At 26.7% G+C, this 20,347-nt stretch overlaps 1 protein-coding gene across 1 annotated transcript; it reads left to right on the top strand.

Annotated features, from left to right (window-relative positions):
• Nucleotides 1-16,240: 16,240 nt before the first annotated feature.
• On the top strand, nucleotides 16,241-19,014 carry LOC130979741 (uncharacterized). The gene is made up of 3 exons (XM_057903267.1): nucleotides 16,241-17,367; nucleotides 17,565-17,887; nucleotides 18,592-19,014. Exons 1-2 carry the CDS (start codon nucleotides 16,605-16,607, stop codon nucleotides 17,789-17,791), a joined length of 990 nt encoding a protein of 329 aa, XP_057759250.1. The 5' UTR covers nucleotides 16,241-16,604; the 3' UTR covers nucleotides 17,792-17,887; nucleotides 18,592-19,014.
• The last annotated feature ends 1,333 nt before the right edge of the window (nucleotides 19,015-20,347 follow it).

Consider the following 20,347-nt stretch of genomic DNA (forward strand, 5'->3'; position numbering starts at 1 on the left):
TATTAGCAGCAGAGATGTATTATAACAGGTTGAATGATGGTTTGACCAGTTTGTGTGTTAGTACAGCGATGCATGCATGGTTGCATTCAAATATAATCCATACATATCAATCAATGTCATTATTGTGTTGACACTCCAACTGCTGATTTGGGCCCTTGCCCCTTGTCTTCATAATTAACTCCATCTAACGTTTCATTGATTTTGAATAACCATGGAATTGAAATTCTTTAGTTATTTATTTATTAAAAAAAAATAGCAGGGATCTTTTTTTGAAATATATTAGAACCGGTGTCATGCAAAGTGGCTATATTAAATTACGAAAAACAAATTTAAAGATGTCAATTTATTTTTATAGTTGTTTCAAATCACGTAACAGAATTCAGTTTAATATTTTAGTGTTTTATTTAAATATATTATAATACAAATTATACCAGAATTGAGTTCAAAATCATTTTTTATCATAAATTGAATTGAAGCTTGTTTTCTGATTTAACATCTATAGGGGAATGATTAATGTATTTGGTCAATATTAAATGAATAAGAATAAGATATCTTATCTCATAATGCATAGGGTTGTAGGAGCCTTGGAGATAAGAAGAGAAAAAAACTTGTGTTGAAGCTTCTTAGCAATTTCTTTGGACAATATAATAAACATTGAGAAATATTCAATTCGTTTAGTCCTTATTATGAATAATTTTCAAAGATGCAAGAGGCTAAGGATGTTGTTAGTACTTGGCATTCACCAAGCATAAAATAAATCAACTATTGACATCAAATTCCGACAATATCATGTGCAAATAAGATGATTTGTTGGAGAAAAATTTGCTTTTGACGATAATATATCCATACTATTCTGTCTCATGTAAAACTATGATGGAGATGTTTGAGGCCACCCGTTTACAATAATAAGAAAGAAGATGCATCTAACCTTTCTTTCATTCCATTTATTTTGTTTCTTTTATTTGTCCCTATCAACTTATATTTTGTATCTATTTATTTTTTTATTTTATTCTTTCCAATTTTTTAGGTGCTTCCCTAGATCATCAATTACCCACTTTTTCACTTTTATTTTTTTTTTCTAGTTAAATTAAGCAACTTATCATGAAATGGGTACACGCCATTACCTTCTCTTCATATCAATGTTATGACAAGTGTACTTAGGAAAAAGCAATAGTTCTTTTGAGAATTGAGGGAAATCACAATGGTATATTAGTTTGTGGACTTTGAAAGTGATATATCTTAGAAATTAGGAATACGAGAGTTATATATAGCATGTATAATTAGGTAAGATATAAGAAACACACCAAACTCAAACATGTAGATGAAGTTCATCATTAATGCACAATTCCTTAGGCTATTGTGATCATTGATGATTTATCCATCAAGAACAAAATTCATGCACCAAATGTAGACACTTAGGTGTAACTATTTTTTGGCCTTCTAATGATGCATAACTAATTAACTACATAAATGAATATTTGAAAAATGAAAATTACTTGTTTTCCTAATTGTTGAAATTAAGGCATGAATCCACAATACTAAGTGGTTGGCTTGGGCCCACTCATGTACATATTCCTACCCACTTTGAGTATCTATTTATTGATGGCATGTGGTAGTGGATTTATTTGCCTTTTAAACTCCGAAAAAAATGGCTTTTGTCTTATGGCTTTAACCCAATTATAACGACAGGGCTTGATTAGTATTTTTCTATGAATTTTTAGCTTATTATTTGTAAATTAGTCCAACTATGGAAACAATTACATTTCACAATCAATATAATGACAACTTAGATCATAATGAATAAACAATGAAATTTTCCCACGAAAAATATTAGTATCCGTGACTATCTTTTAATTTTATTCAATCCTCAAATTACGTCCTTACAAGTGCATTATTCTTTTTAGATATTTGATATTTATACTACTTACTTCAAAAGAATCTGCATATCTTATTTATATGTATCACAATCCTTAACTAATATGATTTTCTTTTATATGTATTAATGTATAATAATCCTTTTAAAGATGATTTTACTAATTTTAAAATTGAGGGCCAAAATGAAACATGTAATAAGCAAATTAAAGAATAAGAACATAGGCTTTGTATATTATAAATATCTAGCCTCCCAAAAAAGTATATATATTATTAAAACGGGCGCGTGCCACACACACTCTGAAATAGAAACTGAAATAATAAAAATATAATACATATCATTTGCTCATTGCTCTCATTTCATGTGTATCATCTTTACTATTATCATTTATTAGTAGAGTCAGAGGGAGGAATATTTTACTCACTGTTCTTTCATTTTCTCTACCAATTCCTCATGAAAGGATTAAAATATATAAAAGGGTGAGGATAGTAGAATAGTGGATAATTATATGATACAGGTTGAAATAAGTGACAATGGGACAATAACTTGTGTTTTTTATATAGTGGTTATACACTGAGAGAATATATAAATAAAGTAATGGGATAATCATTTTTGGATTCATTTGATGAGACTTATTTGCAGTATAAATTATCAAATTATGTGTATACTCCATTATTTGATAATTTTTATAAGTTTATTGATTTTAGGATCTAAACTATGTGCAATTTCAAACAAAAAGAGTAACAATGTAGATTGATCTTTAATCAATTGCAATAGTAAAACGTATTTATTTTCTTCCGTTACCCTTGTTTAGTATCATAATATGTTTTAATAATGTATGTCCAAACCCTGCTTCAGACTTTAATAATCACAACAAATAAGCAAAATCCAATTATATATATCATATTTAATTTTAAGATTTTTTTTTTAAAAATAGTCAAACAATTTTAAAATCCTTTTTTAAAAAAAAACGGCTTAATTAATTTTGGTTTTTATAAGAACTATTTTAAAAAAGAACAATTTTATTTTCTTTTTACTTTCAATATTTTTAAAAGTTCTCATATAAATCGCTATTAGGATAGGTATAATATTGACAAAGTTAAATAATAATAATACGAATAAAATCCTATATTCAAACCGAATTGTGAAAAAAAAAACTGTACATAAAATATCGTATAGCGAAAACTCATTAAACTTTAGGACAAATAGAGAATGCAAATTAAAGAGCAATTGGCATTTATAAATGGTGTGAAGTTCAAGAAATTAAAATACTTGCTCTTTTTCCCACTCTATAGGTCATTTGTCCTTGTCTTTAATTTCTATTGATGATGCCCATAATGTGGTTAATTTAATTAATCTCTTATATATGACTTGCCATGGATGAGATGTAAATCTAATTAATCTATGATAGATCATCTCACGTGGGAACCCTACAATTAAAAGTACGGATAGATGAAATATCTCATACTAAAAAGACTACTTCTAGTTTTAACAATTATATACCAAATAAGGTTCTGATCTACGGGTTATAATTAACTATTAACTGTAACTGTTGTACCCTAATCCTATTTCCTATGATTGTATCTTTGTTGGGGTGACAACCAGGCCTAGCTACTGTATATTACTCTTTAATTACACATCAAAATCCTAATTAAATATATGCTTATAAAAAATTAATTTTGATACATATAATACCAATGTATGTTAAATTGAACCTTTATATGAATCTATACACTGACATATCACTAAAAATATTTGTACTTTCAAAATATCTACACCTCAAAGAATCCTACTATAATAATATCATCAATATGACTGTATATATAAATATATGTCCAATTGGCTTTAATTTAATAATTCTATTTAGTTTTTATAATTTTATCAAATTTATAATTAAATTTTTATATTTTTTAATTAAATTTTTATATATTGATTTTAATTTTATAATTAGATCTTTTTCATATAAAAATATTTAAATTAACAGAATATTTTTCCTAAAAATTATGTGATTAAAGATCTAATAATTAGATTCTTAATTATGGATAATTTCAATTTACGAAAAAAATATTCAGTTAACTCTAATATTTTTTTATTATAAAAGACCTAATTACAAAAATTAAAAATACTATAAAATTCAATTAAAAAAATATAAAAATCTAATTACAAATTTAATAAAATTATAAAGACCAACAAAATAATTTAACCTAACAATACACAATAGTATTTCTTCATAATAGATCAATAATACTGAATTATTTTAAGTATAGAAATATTTTACACATTTCTAAAATATCCTATAAAAAATAATCATATTATCATTATGTATAAAATATCCTATAAAAAAATTTATTATTCTTATAAAATATATATTAAAATATAAATTATATATTAAAAATATATAAAAACAATATACATAAACATTCACAATATATAAAATTAATTTGGTGATTAATTTTTGGTGCCCACAGAATAATTTTTTCTTTAAAAAAAAAAGGCAGAAGAGATGATGATGATCTTTGGCAATAAGAATCCAAAATGTTGCCTTTTGGAGGCTTATGAGCTGTAAGTGTAATGGAAAAATGGTGGCAGTAGTAGCATAGCTTGTTCTTTATAGCAAGCATTATATTGATCGGTGTTGTGAGCTACTATTGAATCTTGAAGGCTACTATGGAAGGTGATGCCAAATTCTTTAAATAAAAGAGGCTATTAATTAATTCAACTAAATTAAATTAGCTTATAGGGTTGTGTGTGACTCTGATCATCAGAGACCTACAACTTCAAGTGGTGGATACCCACCATGCGGCGTTCTGCCCCTTTCTTAATTTTAATTATTTCTCATTTTCTATTCATTAATTTATATTTTCATTTCAATTAAGGAGCCAATTTTTTAGCTATTATTAGTAAATTTTTTAAATTATTTTTTATTCTAAATTTTAAAGTTTAAATTTTAAATTATGAATCTTTTAAAAAATAAAAATTAAAAAAAATAATTTTACAATAAAAGATTTCGTTAATTATAAATTAGCTCTCTATAATTATTTTCATTTTAAATCCGCAAAATCGTTGAATCACATTGTTATTTTTTTAAGTTTAATTAGGAAGCCAACTTCTTTCAATAATATTAGCTAATTTTTTGAAATTATTAATTTATTTTAAATTTTAAACTCTAAATCATAATTCTAAACTCTAAACTTTTAAAAAATTGAGATTTAAAAAAATAGATAAAAATAAAATAAATTAATATATATTGACTAATTAAAAATTAACTTTTTATATTTATTTTATTTTTTATTAGAGAAAATAAGAGTTCAAAACTCGCGTTAAATGTAGAAAATATTTTGTAAATAATTCCTTATTTTTAAATAAATAACAAATAGTAAGAACCATGACTTTCTGGTGATGTTTATTCTGAAAAGGGGCATTTACCATTCTAATTGAGTATATGTTGGTAAATAAAGTTGAATTTTAAATTTAATCTGTTTTGTTTAATTCCTTATTATTGATGCGAGTGTACAAGGTAAGGATTGGAGGGGGTTGAATTTGATTTTTGAATGTGATGAGGGCCCAATAGGGACAAAGAAGAAGTAAAATCTATTTTAGATGATATGGGGTCCCCTAATTACTTTGGCATGCAGAGACTATATTCATGAAGGTAAGGGCTGATATGATACATGGTTTCATGACTCATATGAAATTATTGTATGTACTTTTATAGCACTATGTAGGTTTCTGTTTTATACCATCCATTGCATGCTATTTTAGCTATGTTTTAATCATCATATCTACTACTAATAATTCACATCTTTATTATTTTTAAATTGAAGTTATAATTAACAAATACGTAAATTAGTAAATAGTAATGTGCCCACAGTAGGATTAATCCATCTAAAACTTCCAAACAAAAAAATAATAATAAAAATAATAAGAAGTCTTCTCCAACTCTGATTAAATTTGAATAATATTTGAAACTCATAATTTGAAAGTCATAAAGAGTCGTAACTTTTTTTTTACTTTTTCAATGTATTTATTTTCTTATTTTATTTTTTTTAACTTTTACCGAAATAAATGAATAATTTTAAATATAATAAATATAAGTATAAATATTCGATTATACTACGTGTATACTAAGAATTCCGCCTATGTTACACTTGCGGTACATAGTCGATCCTAAGCCCAGATAAAGGAGGAGGGTTGTGTTAGGTCTTCGGCAACTAACATAAAAATATAGCCGAACCCTCATGACATGAATCAAAGATTCAAGCAGGTTGGTCAAAATGGCGGAGTGCATCTGGTTTTATATGCGACAAAAAAGTGCCTCTAAAACTTAAAAGTAAATTCTATTGCACCGCTATAAGACCGGCTATGCTGTATGCATGGTACGGAGTGTTGGGCGGCTAAAGGGAAGCACGAACATAAGCTGAGTGTGACAGAGATAAAGATGTTGAGATGAATGAGTGGTCATACGCAATTGGATAAAATAAGGAATGAAGATATAAAAAAGAGAGTTGGAGTAGCACCCATTGTGGAAAAGATGGTTGAATTGCATCTCAGGTGGTTTGGACATGTGAGAATAAGACCGATAAAACATCCAGTTAAGAGGGTGGATGAGATGGAAAATAGATAAAGGGCAAAAGGCAGAGGAAGATCTAAGAAGACCATCCATGAGGTGGTCAAACGAGATCTACATGTAAACGGTCTATTTGTAGACATGATACATGACAGAGCACATGACGTTGTTTGATTCATGTAGCCGACCCCATTTAATGAGACAAGGCTTTGTTGTTGTTGTTGTTGCTACGTGTATACTAAAATTAGTTACCAAAGTAAGTCACCAATATAAAATATATATTAAAATATAAATACAATTAAAAAATAAATTAAACTATACATATATTTATATATAAATATATTAGTAATTAATTTTAGTGTACGAATATATTTTTGATAAATATTATATAATGTTGAGTTAAATAAAATAACTTCTCCTTACTCTTAAATCCACACAATTGCTCTCAAATGAACTTTTCATCAATGCCAAAGTGATAATGTTCAATGCTAATTAATTTAAAATAATTCAAGAATAATAAAATTATATTTTTTAATATGTATACAGGTGATAGTATTTAAGATGATAGAAGAAATTGTTCCCGTGAAGTATATAAAGGGCCCCCATTGAAATATGAAAGACCCTTTTTGGTGACAATAATAATCTAAGCACTTTGGTGATGAAGATATATAAATATTGGTGGCCCTCCCTTCATCATTCCATGACACACTACACACTCATACACTAACTTACCTTGCCGATTCCGCAATGCTTCTTTTTCCTCTCTCATATGCTTCTTCCACTTTCTCATATCTATATCACAAATTAGTATTTATAATCTTCAATAATAGAGTCTCTCAAATATATTTCTATCTTCCACTATACTATAATATAAGTAAAAAATTAACATTGTTTTGTGGTCTCTAGTAGTTATGAAAAAAAGTAGTTTAAAAATAAGTTTGATCGCTATTCGCTACCTAGAAATTATCCAAAAAAAAAAAAAAATTTGAGGGTAATTTTTGAGCGGTCAATAGTTATCATGAAAAACTTTTTTACGATGTTTTTATTAATATTTGATAATTATTGATAATTAAAAATATAATCAATTTTCTTTAATATTATTGACTGCCGAAAATATTTTTTGAATAATATTTTTTATAATTAATAACACAATATATTGTTCATTGTCAAGAATATAGTAACCATTTTCTTAACTTAGTGATGACCATAAAAAATATTCATTTTTCTTTTAGCGTCAATAAGTAAAAGAAAAAATGTTATTATAAGATTTCCAAAGTTTAGAAGCATTTATCCTTTCATTTTTTTATTGCTTTAAGTCATCCTAATAATGTTATTTATTTATCATAGTTATTTAAAAAGAATTAGAAAAACATTAGGATATTACTATTATCACTCTGATTAGTGTGAAGTGTATCAAGACTATCTTTTTGTGAACATCTAGAAAGATCAGATAAACCCATTCATTGGCGGCATGATTTTATTCCAGCAAGGTCCAATGATTGAGGTCTACATGGATTCTCTCAGGCTCATTAAAATTTGAGAAGATAATTGAATTTACAAATCTAGGTTGATTAGTAGTGTTTCCATAAAGTAGTGGTTAATAAGAGAGGCTAAAAGATTATACTGCTGTATACTTTAATTTATGTAATTTAGAAACCCTATCATGACATCTTTAATAATTAAGGTGGCATTGTTTACTTTCTGAAAATAGTATCACTAGCTTGGTAAGACTAGTTTAGTGTGGTAGAAATTACTAGTACTATCAAGATTAATTAAATATCATGCTCCAAAAAAAGAACATTTACCTTTTCTTATGTTAATTCTATTCCTTTCTTTCATTTTTGTTGTTTTTTTCAAATATATTATAGTTTCTATAAATAATATTACTTAATTTAGTTCCACTTGTTTTAGATATATTGATTTGACCCATTTTTTCCCACACTATTATAGTTTTGTCTAATTTAGTTAATAAAAATATCTTTAATCTAGTTTCAAACAAAATAAAAAAATTCAAACGAATAATAATAGAAACTTAAATTTGTATTTAATTCGAATTTTGAAAAAATTATATTTTTACAAGTTTTGAATTTATTTAAAAAGGAATAATTAACAATTTTTTAAAGAACTATTATCGGCTGAAATAAACTTTTGATCTTGAAAAATTGAATGTAACGTAACCCTTCATGTGACATAAGAGCAAAAATTGGAATTATCTAGAATCTGAAGTAACAGATTCTTATAATAAAAAAACATATAAAGACTAACTAAATTCATACCACGTGTGATTTAAAAAATAATTAAAATATTATATCAATTAAATTATCATTTAATCTAAAAAATAAATGATATAATAAATATTTTAATTGTATTATTTGTATTTTAACTCTCAAAAATTTAAATTTAAATTTTTATATAATATATTTTACTTTTTTAACATTAAAAAATATCCATAATCGTTTTTTAATTAGATTTCAATTAATCAAGGATTGATTTTTATGAATTTAAAAATTATTAATTATTTTGTTTTAAATTAATAAGTTGATAAAATACAGTTTTTTAAATTTTAAATTAATATACAAAATTTTTTATTTTTATTCTTAATCATTTTAATAATTTTTTATATTTTATTTTAATTCAAATAAAAATAATTTTTATTAATATTTATATTTTAAAATTATTAAAAATAACTTTAAAATAAAAATGTCATTAAACTGTTAGAAAACAAAAAAAAATTCAATGTAACTTATTTGCTTATATTTCGTTGACAATGCCGGCAAAACATGAATACAAATTTTTTTGTTACTTATTTTATAGGTAGAGGTAAAATAGGCTAGATTAGATTTCACCTAACAAATTAGGTTTATAACTAGGGAATGGAAATGAGACAAATCAAGTAGAGTCTTGGTTTTGAGTTTTGACAAACCTTCCTCGTGTTATGTTATAAATAGATAGATCAAGTTTAGGTATGTTATCTCTTATATAATTTTTTTTAGGTTTAAGCTCAACTTATTTAAAGTTTGACAAATTTTAAATTTATTTAAAAAATCTGTTTTGTAAATTAAAACTCAAAAAATATTAAAATTAAAAAATCTAAATGACACAAAAAATTTAAATAACATTAAAAGGATTCTAAAATTTATAATTTATAATTTATAATTTGTAAAAAAATTATTTATATATTAATCTTTAGTCACATATCATAACTATACTTATAATTTATAATTTTTTTTTGAAAAATCATATTAATTATTGATTCTTTTTAATTTTATTTTGTGTTTAACATAAGTGAATAGTTTAAAATCTAAACTAAGAATATCTTATTTTCACAAAATATGTTTTGATGAAATGACTTAACGAATTTTATAAGTTTTTTTAAAACTTATGATCTGACCTTTTTCTTTTTAACTAATAAATTTTCAAAATACCTTAGCGTAGTCTGTTTAATAAAATGAGTCGAGTTACGAATTTCCGTCAAGTAGCACGGCCTACTTTCACTCCTACTTATAATGTAGTTAATTGATTTGGGTGTGATTTGTAACTTATTATAGACTTGTTTTTAAATAATAAGTTTGACCTATTATTAAATCTGACCATATTTAAAGTCTATTAAAAGATTTAATAATTTTTTTACAAAAATATTTTTATTTTAAAATATTACTTTTAAAAACTATTTTTTAATAAAACTTTACTTATGATGTGTAATATACCAAATTTAATTTTTACAAAAATATCTAAATGTTTAAAATATTTAAAATATATAAAAATATTTAATATTTTTTATTATAAAAATTTATTATATATTTATATCTATTTTAACAAGTCTAAATAGGCCTTGACACACTTATAAGATTTATTTGTAAACTAAGGTTTGTCTATTAATAAGTTTAAGCTTTTAAATAATTTAGAATTCGACTTATTTTGTAATAGAATAGACTAAATCAGACTAAATACAAGCCAAATATAGGTTTTTAACTGTTTAATCTATTTTCATCCCTATTCGTTGAGATAAACTACGGAATAAATTTGTTTCCTTTTTTTAATTTTGTAGCATGCACCTAGCAAAATTAACTGATAATATAAAAACGCAAATAATTTGTTCTTTAGACAAATTGAACATTAATGTCTTTTCGTTAAAAAAGCCTCATACGTGTACAAAATATATAATGTTTTTATTTTTTAAAAATGGACTGGATGACTTGGAAATAAACATGCATAAAACTCATGAAATGAATGCAATAGACATATTATGCAAGTCACTAGAAATAAAGATTATTAGTTGACCAAGTAAGAATAATTCCTTTAATATAGTATTTATGTATATATGAAAAGGGAATTCAGAGGAAATAAAAAGCAAGTCACCACCTTTAATTAGAAGCTGAAAATATATATGTTTCAAATATATTGGCATACACTCACAATAATGCTAACTAATAGCATTGTACACCCTATTTTCCCTATTCTATTCTCCTTCAACTTGGATATATAGGTTTCTTGTTTAGCTTTCACGCTACTTCATCCTTTGTACACCTTATTCTTCATTTTATAATAAGGCTAGCACGACTGTTAGGGATAACTCATATCACTCAAATGGCACCATAAATTCAAATAATGTGACCTTAGCTTCTTTTCTTTTCTTTTAAACTACAGTATATAGTAGCCATCATTTCATTATTATCTTATCTACTATTTTATATATAGTAATTATTGTTAGCATTTTGATAGTGATATATGCCGCCCCATATCTTAAATAATACCTAAATCTTTTACTATATACATGTCTTTATGTACTTCGGCTAATGCGCGAATGAAAGACAAATAAAATATCTTATTCATTCTTAAAGTCACTATTTTTTACCGAACAATGCACGTTTAATTTTGACGCACCTAATTAATCTTACTTTTTTTTATTTTTTCATTGGAGTCATATATGGAATGGAAGATTCAAATGCATTGTTAAATCATTGAAGAAAGCTGAAATTGATTATACCTAACGATAAAACATAATCCCGTGAAGGGAGCATAATAAGACTTTTTGATGAGAAGTTGTATCCTTTTCCTTTTTCACCAATCATTAGAGATATTTTATTTCAGCCCCACGAATGACTTAGTTTACAACCAAAATAATTAGAGACACTCTTTCTTTTTTGTCGTTCCTCTTATCTTTTATATATTTAAATAATCTCCAACCTGTCTTCAACTCATAACAATTACATTCAACCATACCCTAAATAATCATATTAATTGCGATAGTAAATATATTAATGTTCATTTTTTAATTAAATACCATAACACTATATATATGTACGTGCTTTGTAGGATAATGCTTAAAAGAGAGGTCAATAATTATAAACCTAAATCCTAATTCTTTTTGTTAAGAAGATGCAGTGTAACATACCTTAAAATTTTACCAAGTAATTAATCTTACCAGTTACCGCATTTGCTAATACCAAAAGTAAAAAATTGATTCTTGGCCCAACATGCAGACAGGGAGTCAAATCAAAGACCTGGAAAGAGCAATTGATGATCAGTTTACAACATTTTTGTGAACACTGTAACTCTGCTTGAAAAACAGTGTGATTTTGTTTGGTTATGATGATGAACCATGAGTATTGCTCTAGAAAAAAAAAGTGGTGTTGTGGATATGAATCAAATAAAAATAAAAATGTTAGAGGACTAACATAATTTATTATTTTTTATTAATATTTTTAATTATTAGTTAAATTTTTTTAATTTAATAATTTAATAATATATTTTTAATCTTTATTTTTAAATATTATTAACTAATTATTAATAAAAAATAATAAATTCTGTTGATAGTGTAATATTTGTGTGTAGGGTGGGTCGGTGGGATAGGGTGATGCCGTCATGGATGGTGGTTCCCCGGGGTAAGACAACAGACCCCAGCCCAGCCATCACTTCACTTCATCACTCCACTACGATATATCCCAATACCATTATTATATATGAAAAATATTTAATAACTAATGAAAATCAGCAAAAAACAGTCATAATTTATTTTATTTAGCATTTATTAATTGTTACGACAATTAATAAATATTAAATAAGATAAATTCTAAATTTTTTTTGTCATCCTAGTATTACCCTATTATATATATATATATATATACACACGCCTAATCTACCACCTATACTACTACTTACTAAACAAACAAAACATACAAAATTGTACTATCATTATTGTTTCAACCATTTATTATATCTTCCGCATCCCCTCCCACTCCTATATAACTTCTTTTGTTTTAATTCTAGATGATATTTGTATAACAAATTTTATATTTCTTTAAAAGAATAAGAGTAAATAAAGTATGGATTCAACTCTCCATTTATAAATGTTCCAGCTAGTATAAAATTTAAGTTATTAACTAAATGCATATGCATTATTATTATATAAAAAATACTACTTGTCTTTTAAATTTTTAGCTTTTAGTCGGTCTTTAGATTCAAATAATATATATAACAGTAATAAAAACGTTACTACACCCAAAATTTTGATTTGTTTCACAAATGTATTAAAGATCAGAATAGTATTTTTATAATCTGTGTAACAAAATATTTCATATATAATTAATTTTAGATTGTTATTGTTTATAAGTAATTTTGTTGACCACATAATTTTCATAAATAATTTTTATTCTTTAATTAAATATCAATCCAACTTTACTATCTATCTAAAAAAGGGTGTAATGATTCTTACTATGTACTTTAGAGATAGAGATTTATTTATTTATTTCCAACTTTTGGTTAATAATAATAATAATAAACTTGTTGCAATGCTCCACACTCTGTCCTCTTATTAAGTTAAATAAATCGAAATTCTATTTTATTTTTTAAATCTATAAAAAAAAAATGGTTCTTCCTCTCATTTCTACTTCTCATTATCCCTCCAGTAATATTTTAAAATTCTAATAATTATTAAGTCCAAGTTTCTTATCTACTTTATACAAAGTCATTGGAAATAGTCTTAATTAAATAATTAAGCAGCTATAAAGCAAGTATCAACTTGTTTATCCACATTACGGTGCATATATCCAAATTCAATTATATAACGAACCAATTATGGAGCACTGTTCACTTTGTAAATAGACTATTCATTGCCTCACATCTCATCATCTTGGATCTTTCTTGACTTAGCCCTCTGTTTTCTTTCTAATAACTAGTGCTATATTGAATTAATTTGAAGAAAAGCAACCTTAGTGGAATATATAGTAAAAGATACAACAATAGTTTTATTTATTTATTTATTTCTTATAGTGAAAGATAAAGCAGTAATGGTGGTAAATAGACAATAAATATATAGAATAAAAGAAACCAGTGATGATGTGGTCAGTGGCGGAACTTGAAATAAAATTTTGGGGGACCAGATAGAAAATAATTGTCAAGATATTTTTAATATGGATCTTATTTAAGATAAGTTTGTCTAACCCCGTCTCTCTTATTTGGGTGATATTGTCAAATTTGAAGCCGTTTTTCAGGGTCTCGTTCCAAAAAATTAAGGTTAAACTCATCAGATACAACTCTTTAAACTTTTGAAGGTTGTATCTCACTTTCTTCGTGATTCATTAAACTAGAAGAACTATCTACAAGTGTTAATATTGTAAAAATTATATGTTCTCCTTCTTGAATATTAGCCTTCCTCTTAAAAAAATATATCAATTCTTTATTTTTTATGATTATTTTATATAAAAATTTGAATATATATCTTGTAAAATATGTAAAAAAGAAATTAGAAAGACAAATATTAAAATTTATAATATTTATTAATTTTTTTAATTTATACAAATACAATAATATTAATATTTATTGAATATTCTAATAAAAATTAAATTAAATAAACATTAAAATATAAAATAATATTAAATTACATAAATAAAAATACCTAATTTTTTATATTTGAACTCAAAGGTAAAATGAGTGTTGTTTATTGAATAGAGAGTTGCGAAATGCGAATACATTCAGTTCAGTCCAAATCTAATATATTTTGAATGTTTAAAATTAAAAACTATTGTGTAATAAAAATAAGAGATAAAGATTAAACTTTAGTATTTTAAGTCATAATAAAATATTTGAGTCAACTAAACTATTTTTTATTTTTTAAAAAAATATTATTAATTTTTTTAATAAAAGTTTGGGAAGAGCCATAATCCTCTTTGTCTGAACTAAGCTCTGCCCTGAATGTGGTGAATGGTGCTTAGCTGGTAGATATAATTGAATTGAACAACATTGAAATGGGTAATTTCTTGCAAATTTTTATGAGATTTTGTGGGGGTTTAGGTGAACATTATTTTCATCCGTAGATATTGAATTGTACACGTTCTTTAATAATACATGACACTACCGAATAGCGTTACGCATGCTATAAGAAAATTCCAGAATGAGAATCTAGAGAAAAATTTGGCACCAATAACACCAGATATAGGCTTTTTTTTTTATTTAAATTAAAAATTATATTTCTGGAATTAAATCATAACACAAAAATTTATTATGATTTAAATTATAACACCTTCTCTTTCTATTTTAGTATGCAGAGAGAACGAAAATGAATCAGAAAAAATATAACGATGATTTTCTCTTTGTCTAGAATGAGAATCTAGAGAAAAATTTGGATATATATTATTTAATGTTACTTTGTAAGATGATAAATGCAGGAAATTGTTATGATTTAATTAGTTTGGGCGCTTTGGTTTAGTGCTTCGAAAAGTTTGCGTTATGACTTATCACAACCTCCGCAAATTGTGGACACCGCCGCGCAGCACAACCACTTCAATTCAGATCTTACTTTTCAATTAAATTAATTTACCTCCAATTTCTTTGCTTCATTTTTCAAAACAAATTTCAATTATCTTCTAGTTTATGCTAGCTTTTCAAAAGAATTTCCAAAATAATTAAACCCCAAAAGCAAAAGTGTTGGTGGGTCTATCATCCTCATCATGTAATATTATATTACAATGTATCTGCTTCTAGACAAAGAATATATAGATAACGAGGTAAGGAATATAAATAAGATAAAAAAAAGTTGTATTTTTATGTATGTATTTGTTATTTTCAAATTTTTTAGCGCATAAAAAACTAGATAATTTTATATTAAAATAAATATGTTTTTGGACTGTTTTTATATTTGTCTCGACTTTCAAATAAATTTGCATCTTTGAATTTTTTTTAATTTCTATCTTAAAATATTTATAAAAAGAACCTTAAAAAAATATCGTAAATAAACATTAACTATAAAACATCGTATTAACTACTCTTAGATGGATTATAAAATCCATTACAAGAAAACTTTATATATGTTTTATTTTTTAATAAATTTACTGAACAATAAATTACTAAATTTACAAAATTTAAATCAATTAACTAATTATTTCACCAATTTAAGTTTATTTCTTTTTATTTCTATAGTTAATCTTTGTTTATCTATTATTTTATTAACTAATTAGTAGTTAACGAAAAAGTTGGTATTATGAGAAAATTATAATAATTTAAAGAATAAATATAAGAGTAGAAAAGAAATGAATTCTCTTACTTTTTTATAATTAAAAAAATAAAGTATGATTTATAATTTTTTAATATTTTTTTTTGTTCTGTTTATAAAATTAATAATAAAAAATTATATTTACTGTTTTAATTATTAAAAAAATTGAAATTGTGGAATCCTGGCATTGATAAATGAAAAGAATCTGACGGTGGGGAATCCATGAAGGAGGAGAGAGAAGGTGATAGTAAGAGTTTGTTTGATTTAAATTGAAGCTTGTGGTCCTCTACTTCTACTACTAACACCATAACCAGCAGAGTACTAATGGAATTTTTGTTACCTCTGCAACCAACTCCAACAGCACCTGAAACAGTTCTCTAACTTTGAAACCTCTCTCTCTCTCTCTCTCTCTCTTTCAAATACCCTTCAATAATCTTGGTACGACACATCTTCTGGATCCTCTAATCATCATTCTCTTCTCTTCTCCTCCATGTTCAAGGAACTTTAATTTCTCGCTAACTTTAAACATAAAACATGTGTTGCTCATTCAAATAGTTTCTTTCCAGAGAGATCTTTTTCTATCTTGTCATAATTCTTGTAAAACACTACTACTCCTTGTTTTGTTTTGTTTCTTATTCCCTCCTTTCAAAAACTCTCCAAGTTGCGTTTGAAAGATGGATCTTTTTCAAAACCCATCTTGTATAAAATCAAAGAGATTGGAAGCAGGATTATGGGTTGCAAAGCTTGTGCTGATGATGATGGGGGTTGTATCCCTTCTTTTTTTGTTGAAAGTGGCAATAATCCCATACACATTCGATCTTCTTCTCTCGACTCTCCCTCGCCTTTGGACCTCTGCAAGAAGCTGGTTGACTCTCCCATTTGTTTACATCATTGTCAACTTCATCATCATCACCATTGCTGCTTCCTCCAACTTCTCCCACCAATCCATACCCTTCTCTTCTGCTACTTCTTCACCCAAGAAAACTGATGCAGATTCAGATTCAGATGCAACCACCACTGTTTCAGACACTCCCACCAACCCAACTACTCACCCGGTAATCCAAAACAATGAGCCACCAAATCAACAAGAGAAAGAGGTTATTCAACATGAAGAAGAAAAAGAAAAAGAAGTAGAAGTTGTTGATGCTGATTATGACTATGATAAGTTAAGAGCACTTGGTTTGTCTTTTGAGAAAATCCTGACCAGCCCATCATTGGAAAAGTGCACCAACGACTATTTCTTGCCGGAATCCGATGAAAAAGGTGATGATCATGATCACGATGATGATCATGATGATACACTAGAAGCAACATGGAGGGCTATCATGGAGGGTCAAGGGAAAACAATGAAGCCACAGCTGAAGAAGAGTGACACATGGAGTGGTGGTGCAAGGATTTCCAAGGCAGAGCCATTTCAACGACATAACAATGGACAAGGTACTCATCTTTCATCATGATCACTTACTCTATCTGCATCAAATAATGATGCTATTTAGTATTAACTCAGATTAAGCTGCATATACTTCTCGGTGTGGCCCTTCCTCGAATCCTGCGTTAATGCATGATGTTTGTGCACTGGGATGCTTTTTGATGGTATTATATTCAATATTTTTATTTGTATTTATGCAACATAGGCTATGGTGGTGGCGATGATGATGATCCTGTGACTTGGGCTCAAAAGGAGCTGAGAAAGTCTGAGACTTTCAACGACAGAGCTTCGTTGAGGAGGGAGAAGTCAATGACCCCTGAGGAGTTGAATCTCAGGGCTGAAGCATTCATTAAGAATTTCAACAATCAGATGAAGCTTCAGAGACTTGAATCTTACCAACGTTACATGAAAATGGTCAATGGCCGAGCTTAGCTTGATGTTGTTCTTCATCTTCCTTTTTCACCAGTCACAGTGAAAATAATAATTTAGCAAAATGAGAGTCTCTTGAAGTATATTAACCATTTGAAGGTACACATAAATATAAGATATTCATATTCTCAACTCTTTTGTGCTGCTTTATTTTATTTTATGTTTTTCTTACATTCATTAATTGCATTGCCATGTTGTATGTGTATTTGTATTCTGCAGCAATGTGATGTTTAGATATAAAACCAGCCTTTACATAACAAGCTTAAAATGATTGGTCTATGGTAGTAGATGAGGATTTTATACTTATAATAATTCGGAATAATTGATAGTGGCAGAGTTAAGTATAACACTATTTTAATATGGAATCTTTGCATATCTAAATTGAACATAACCAGAAATGATAGTGCTTGTTGAACTTTTAATACTGTTCTTTCTTCACTAGTTATGACCTCAGAAATGATTCTCTATTCTATAGTCTATACACTAATATGAACTTATGTGACTTCAAAAGTGTGACTATATTGTTCATTGTTGCATTTTTATGGGATATTCAAGTATGAAGCATTGGGCTTGTAACACCTGGCATAGAAATAAAAAAAAAAAGGGTACCATAACTATACACAATTAAATGAATCCAGCTTTGATTAGGCTGTTCCACCTAACTAGCACTTGATTGAAGTGTAGAAAATAATAATAATAATAATAATACTATTAATATAAACACTATACATCTAATCTCTCACATTCGATTTGTCGGTCACTATAGTTTTGAGTGTTGACCGTTTTTTCTTTCTCATTGGCAGGACTTGATGTGTGTACATATTTTTGCTGCTGAGACTGTGTGAGGAAGCCAAAACATGTGTATCAGAGGACATGGTGGACTTTTTCCCTTGTCAAGTTTCTTGTGACATAGTAGGCATAATATTATTAGTAGTTTTTTCCCCCTAATCTATGTTGTTCTCTTTCAATAAGTCTAGTGTTTTATATATATTATATGATATATATAAACATAAGGGTTGTAGTAACTATGTAATTTGAACCCTAGGCAACACGCACTAAGAGGAGGATTATTTGTACTTATGCTGCAATTTCATGCAGAGCTAGTTTGCAAGCTAATTTACTTTAGTATGTGATGCATAGTTGCCCTCTTTTTTTCCTCCAAATAATTACTCTCCCCATTCTTAGATTAATAATACAATAAAAAAAATAGATGACTAATTAGATGATTTTACATGTTTGATTGAACTATTTAACGATTCATAATATGAAGATGTCTTTGTTGAAATAACAAATATATATATATATATATATATATATATATATATATATATATATATATATATTATTATATATATACAAATGAAGGAAATATGAATAGGAACAACCCTGAATTAGGTCCCAATTGAACTAAATCACCTAATAACGAAAAAGGAACCATGCACATGCTAGGAGGTGGTATCTGCTTGTGTTGATTGATATAAGCAACTCAGAGGAAGAGGAGTACTATACTAGTCTTTGCCTATATGATATTTGCAATGTTAGCATAGATAATGCATTAGGCAATGGGGACACTGACAATATCTAATTAACATCATAAGTTGACCGAAAGGCTAGGACAACTTTAAGTACACTGTCGTGTTAAAAAGAACCTAGGCTTTTATTGATTTTTATATTTTTTACTATATGGGTTTTAAGGGCATGAATATGGATAAATTAAATTGAAAGTAACGTTAAGTTTAAGAGTGATGATTAATGGTTTTGCATGGCACCTTTAATTAAGGTGTGAATCTTGGCCTAAACAGATTGGTTATGTGGTCAATATCGTAAAAGGTAAACATTTAGTTTTGGGCCCGAATTGAGATTAAGGCAATAAACCTAAGGGAATTCACGCACATGCACATGGATATCTCACCTTTTAGAATAGTATAGAACAGATCAATGTAGATAATATTGAGAATCAATCTTTCTAATTTCGAAATAAGAAAAGTATAAGGTTTTATTTTATGTTTTCATGAGATTAAATACATTTAAAATTTTTTAATTTTTATACATTAATTACATTTATTCTTTTAGATGGCTATTTACCAATCAACATAAAAAATGTTTATTTGTTGTTACATGGGGCCGTTGCAAGTAATATAAAAGAAGATTAAATGTAGTTTTAGAAGTTTACAAGTATTTTTAATGTTGAGATAGCACTTTCTTGCTGTTGCTTGAAGGCTTCATGAGTAATTATGGTGGTACCCAAGATCAGAAAGCAAGTTGGCTGCCCGACACATGCCACTGAAAATTGAAACAAAGGAACCCCATATGGTTCTCTGTAGTGTCACAAACCTCGAGTGGTTTGAGAGTACAAAGCCTCATAAAGAAGTAGGACCTTGTACAGCTTGAAATATAAATATAACCTGCTAGTTATTTTATTTTATTTTATTTTTATCGTATATAATAAACCATACACACGGGGACCCTCCAACTTCTGCAAACTGCTTTTTAACTTCAATTAGAAACTATTAATTTTGAATATTAACATTCAATTCGTCTCTTTTTTACTTTTTCTTC

The sequence above is a fragment of the Arachis stenosperma genome, chromosome 5 (assembly GCF_014773155.1).
Source record: "Arachis stenosperma cultivar V10309 chromosome 5, arast.V10309.gnm1.PFL2, whole genome shotgun sequence".
In the NCBI taxonomy this organism is placed as follows: Eukaryota; Viridiplantae; Streptophyta; class Magnoliopsida; order Fabales; family Fabaceae; genus Arachis; species Arachis stenosperma.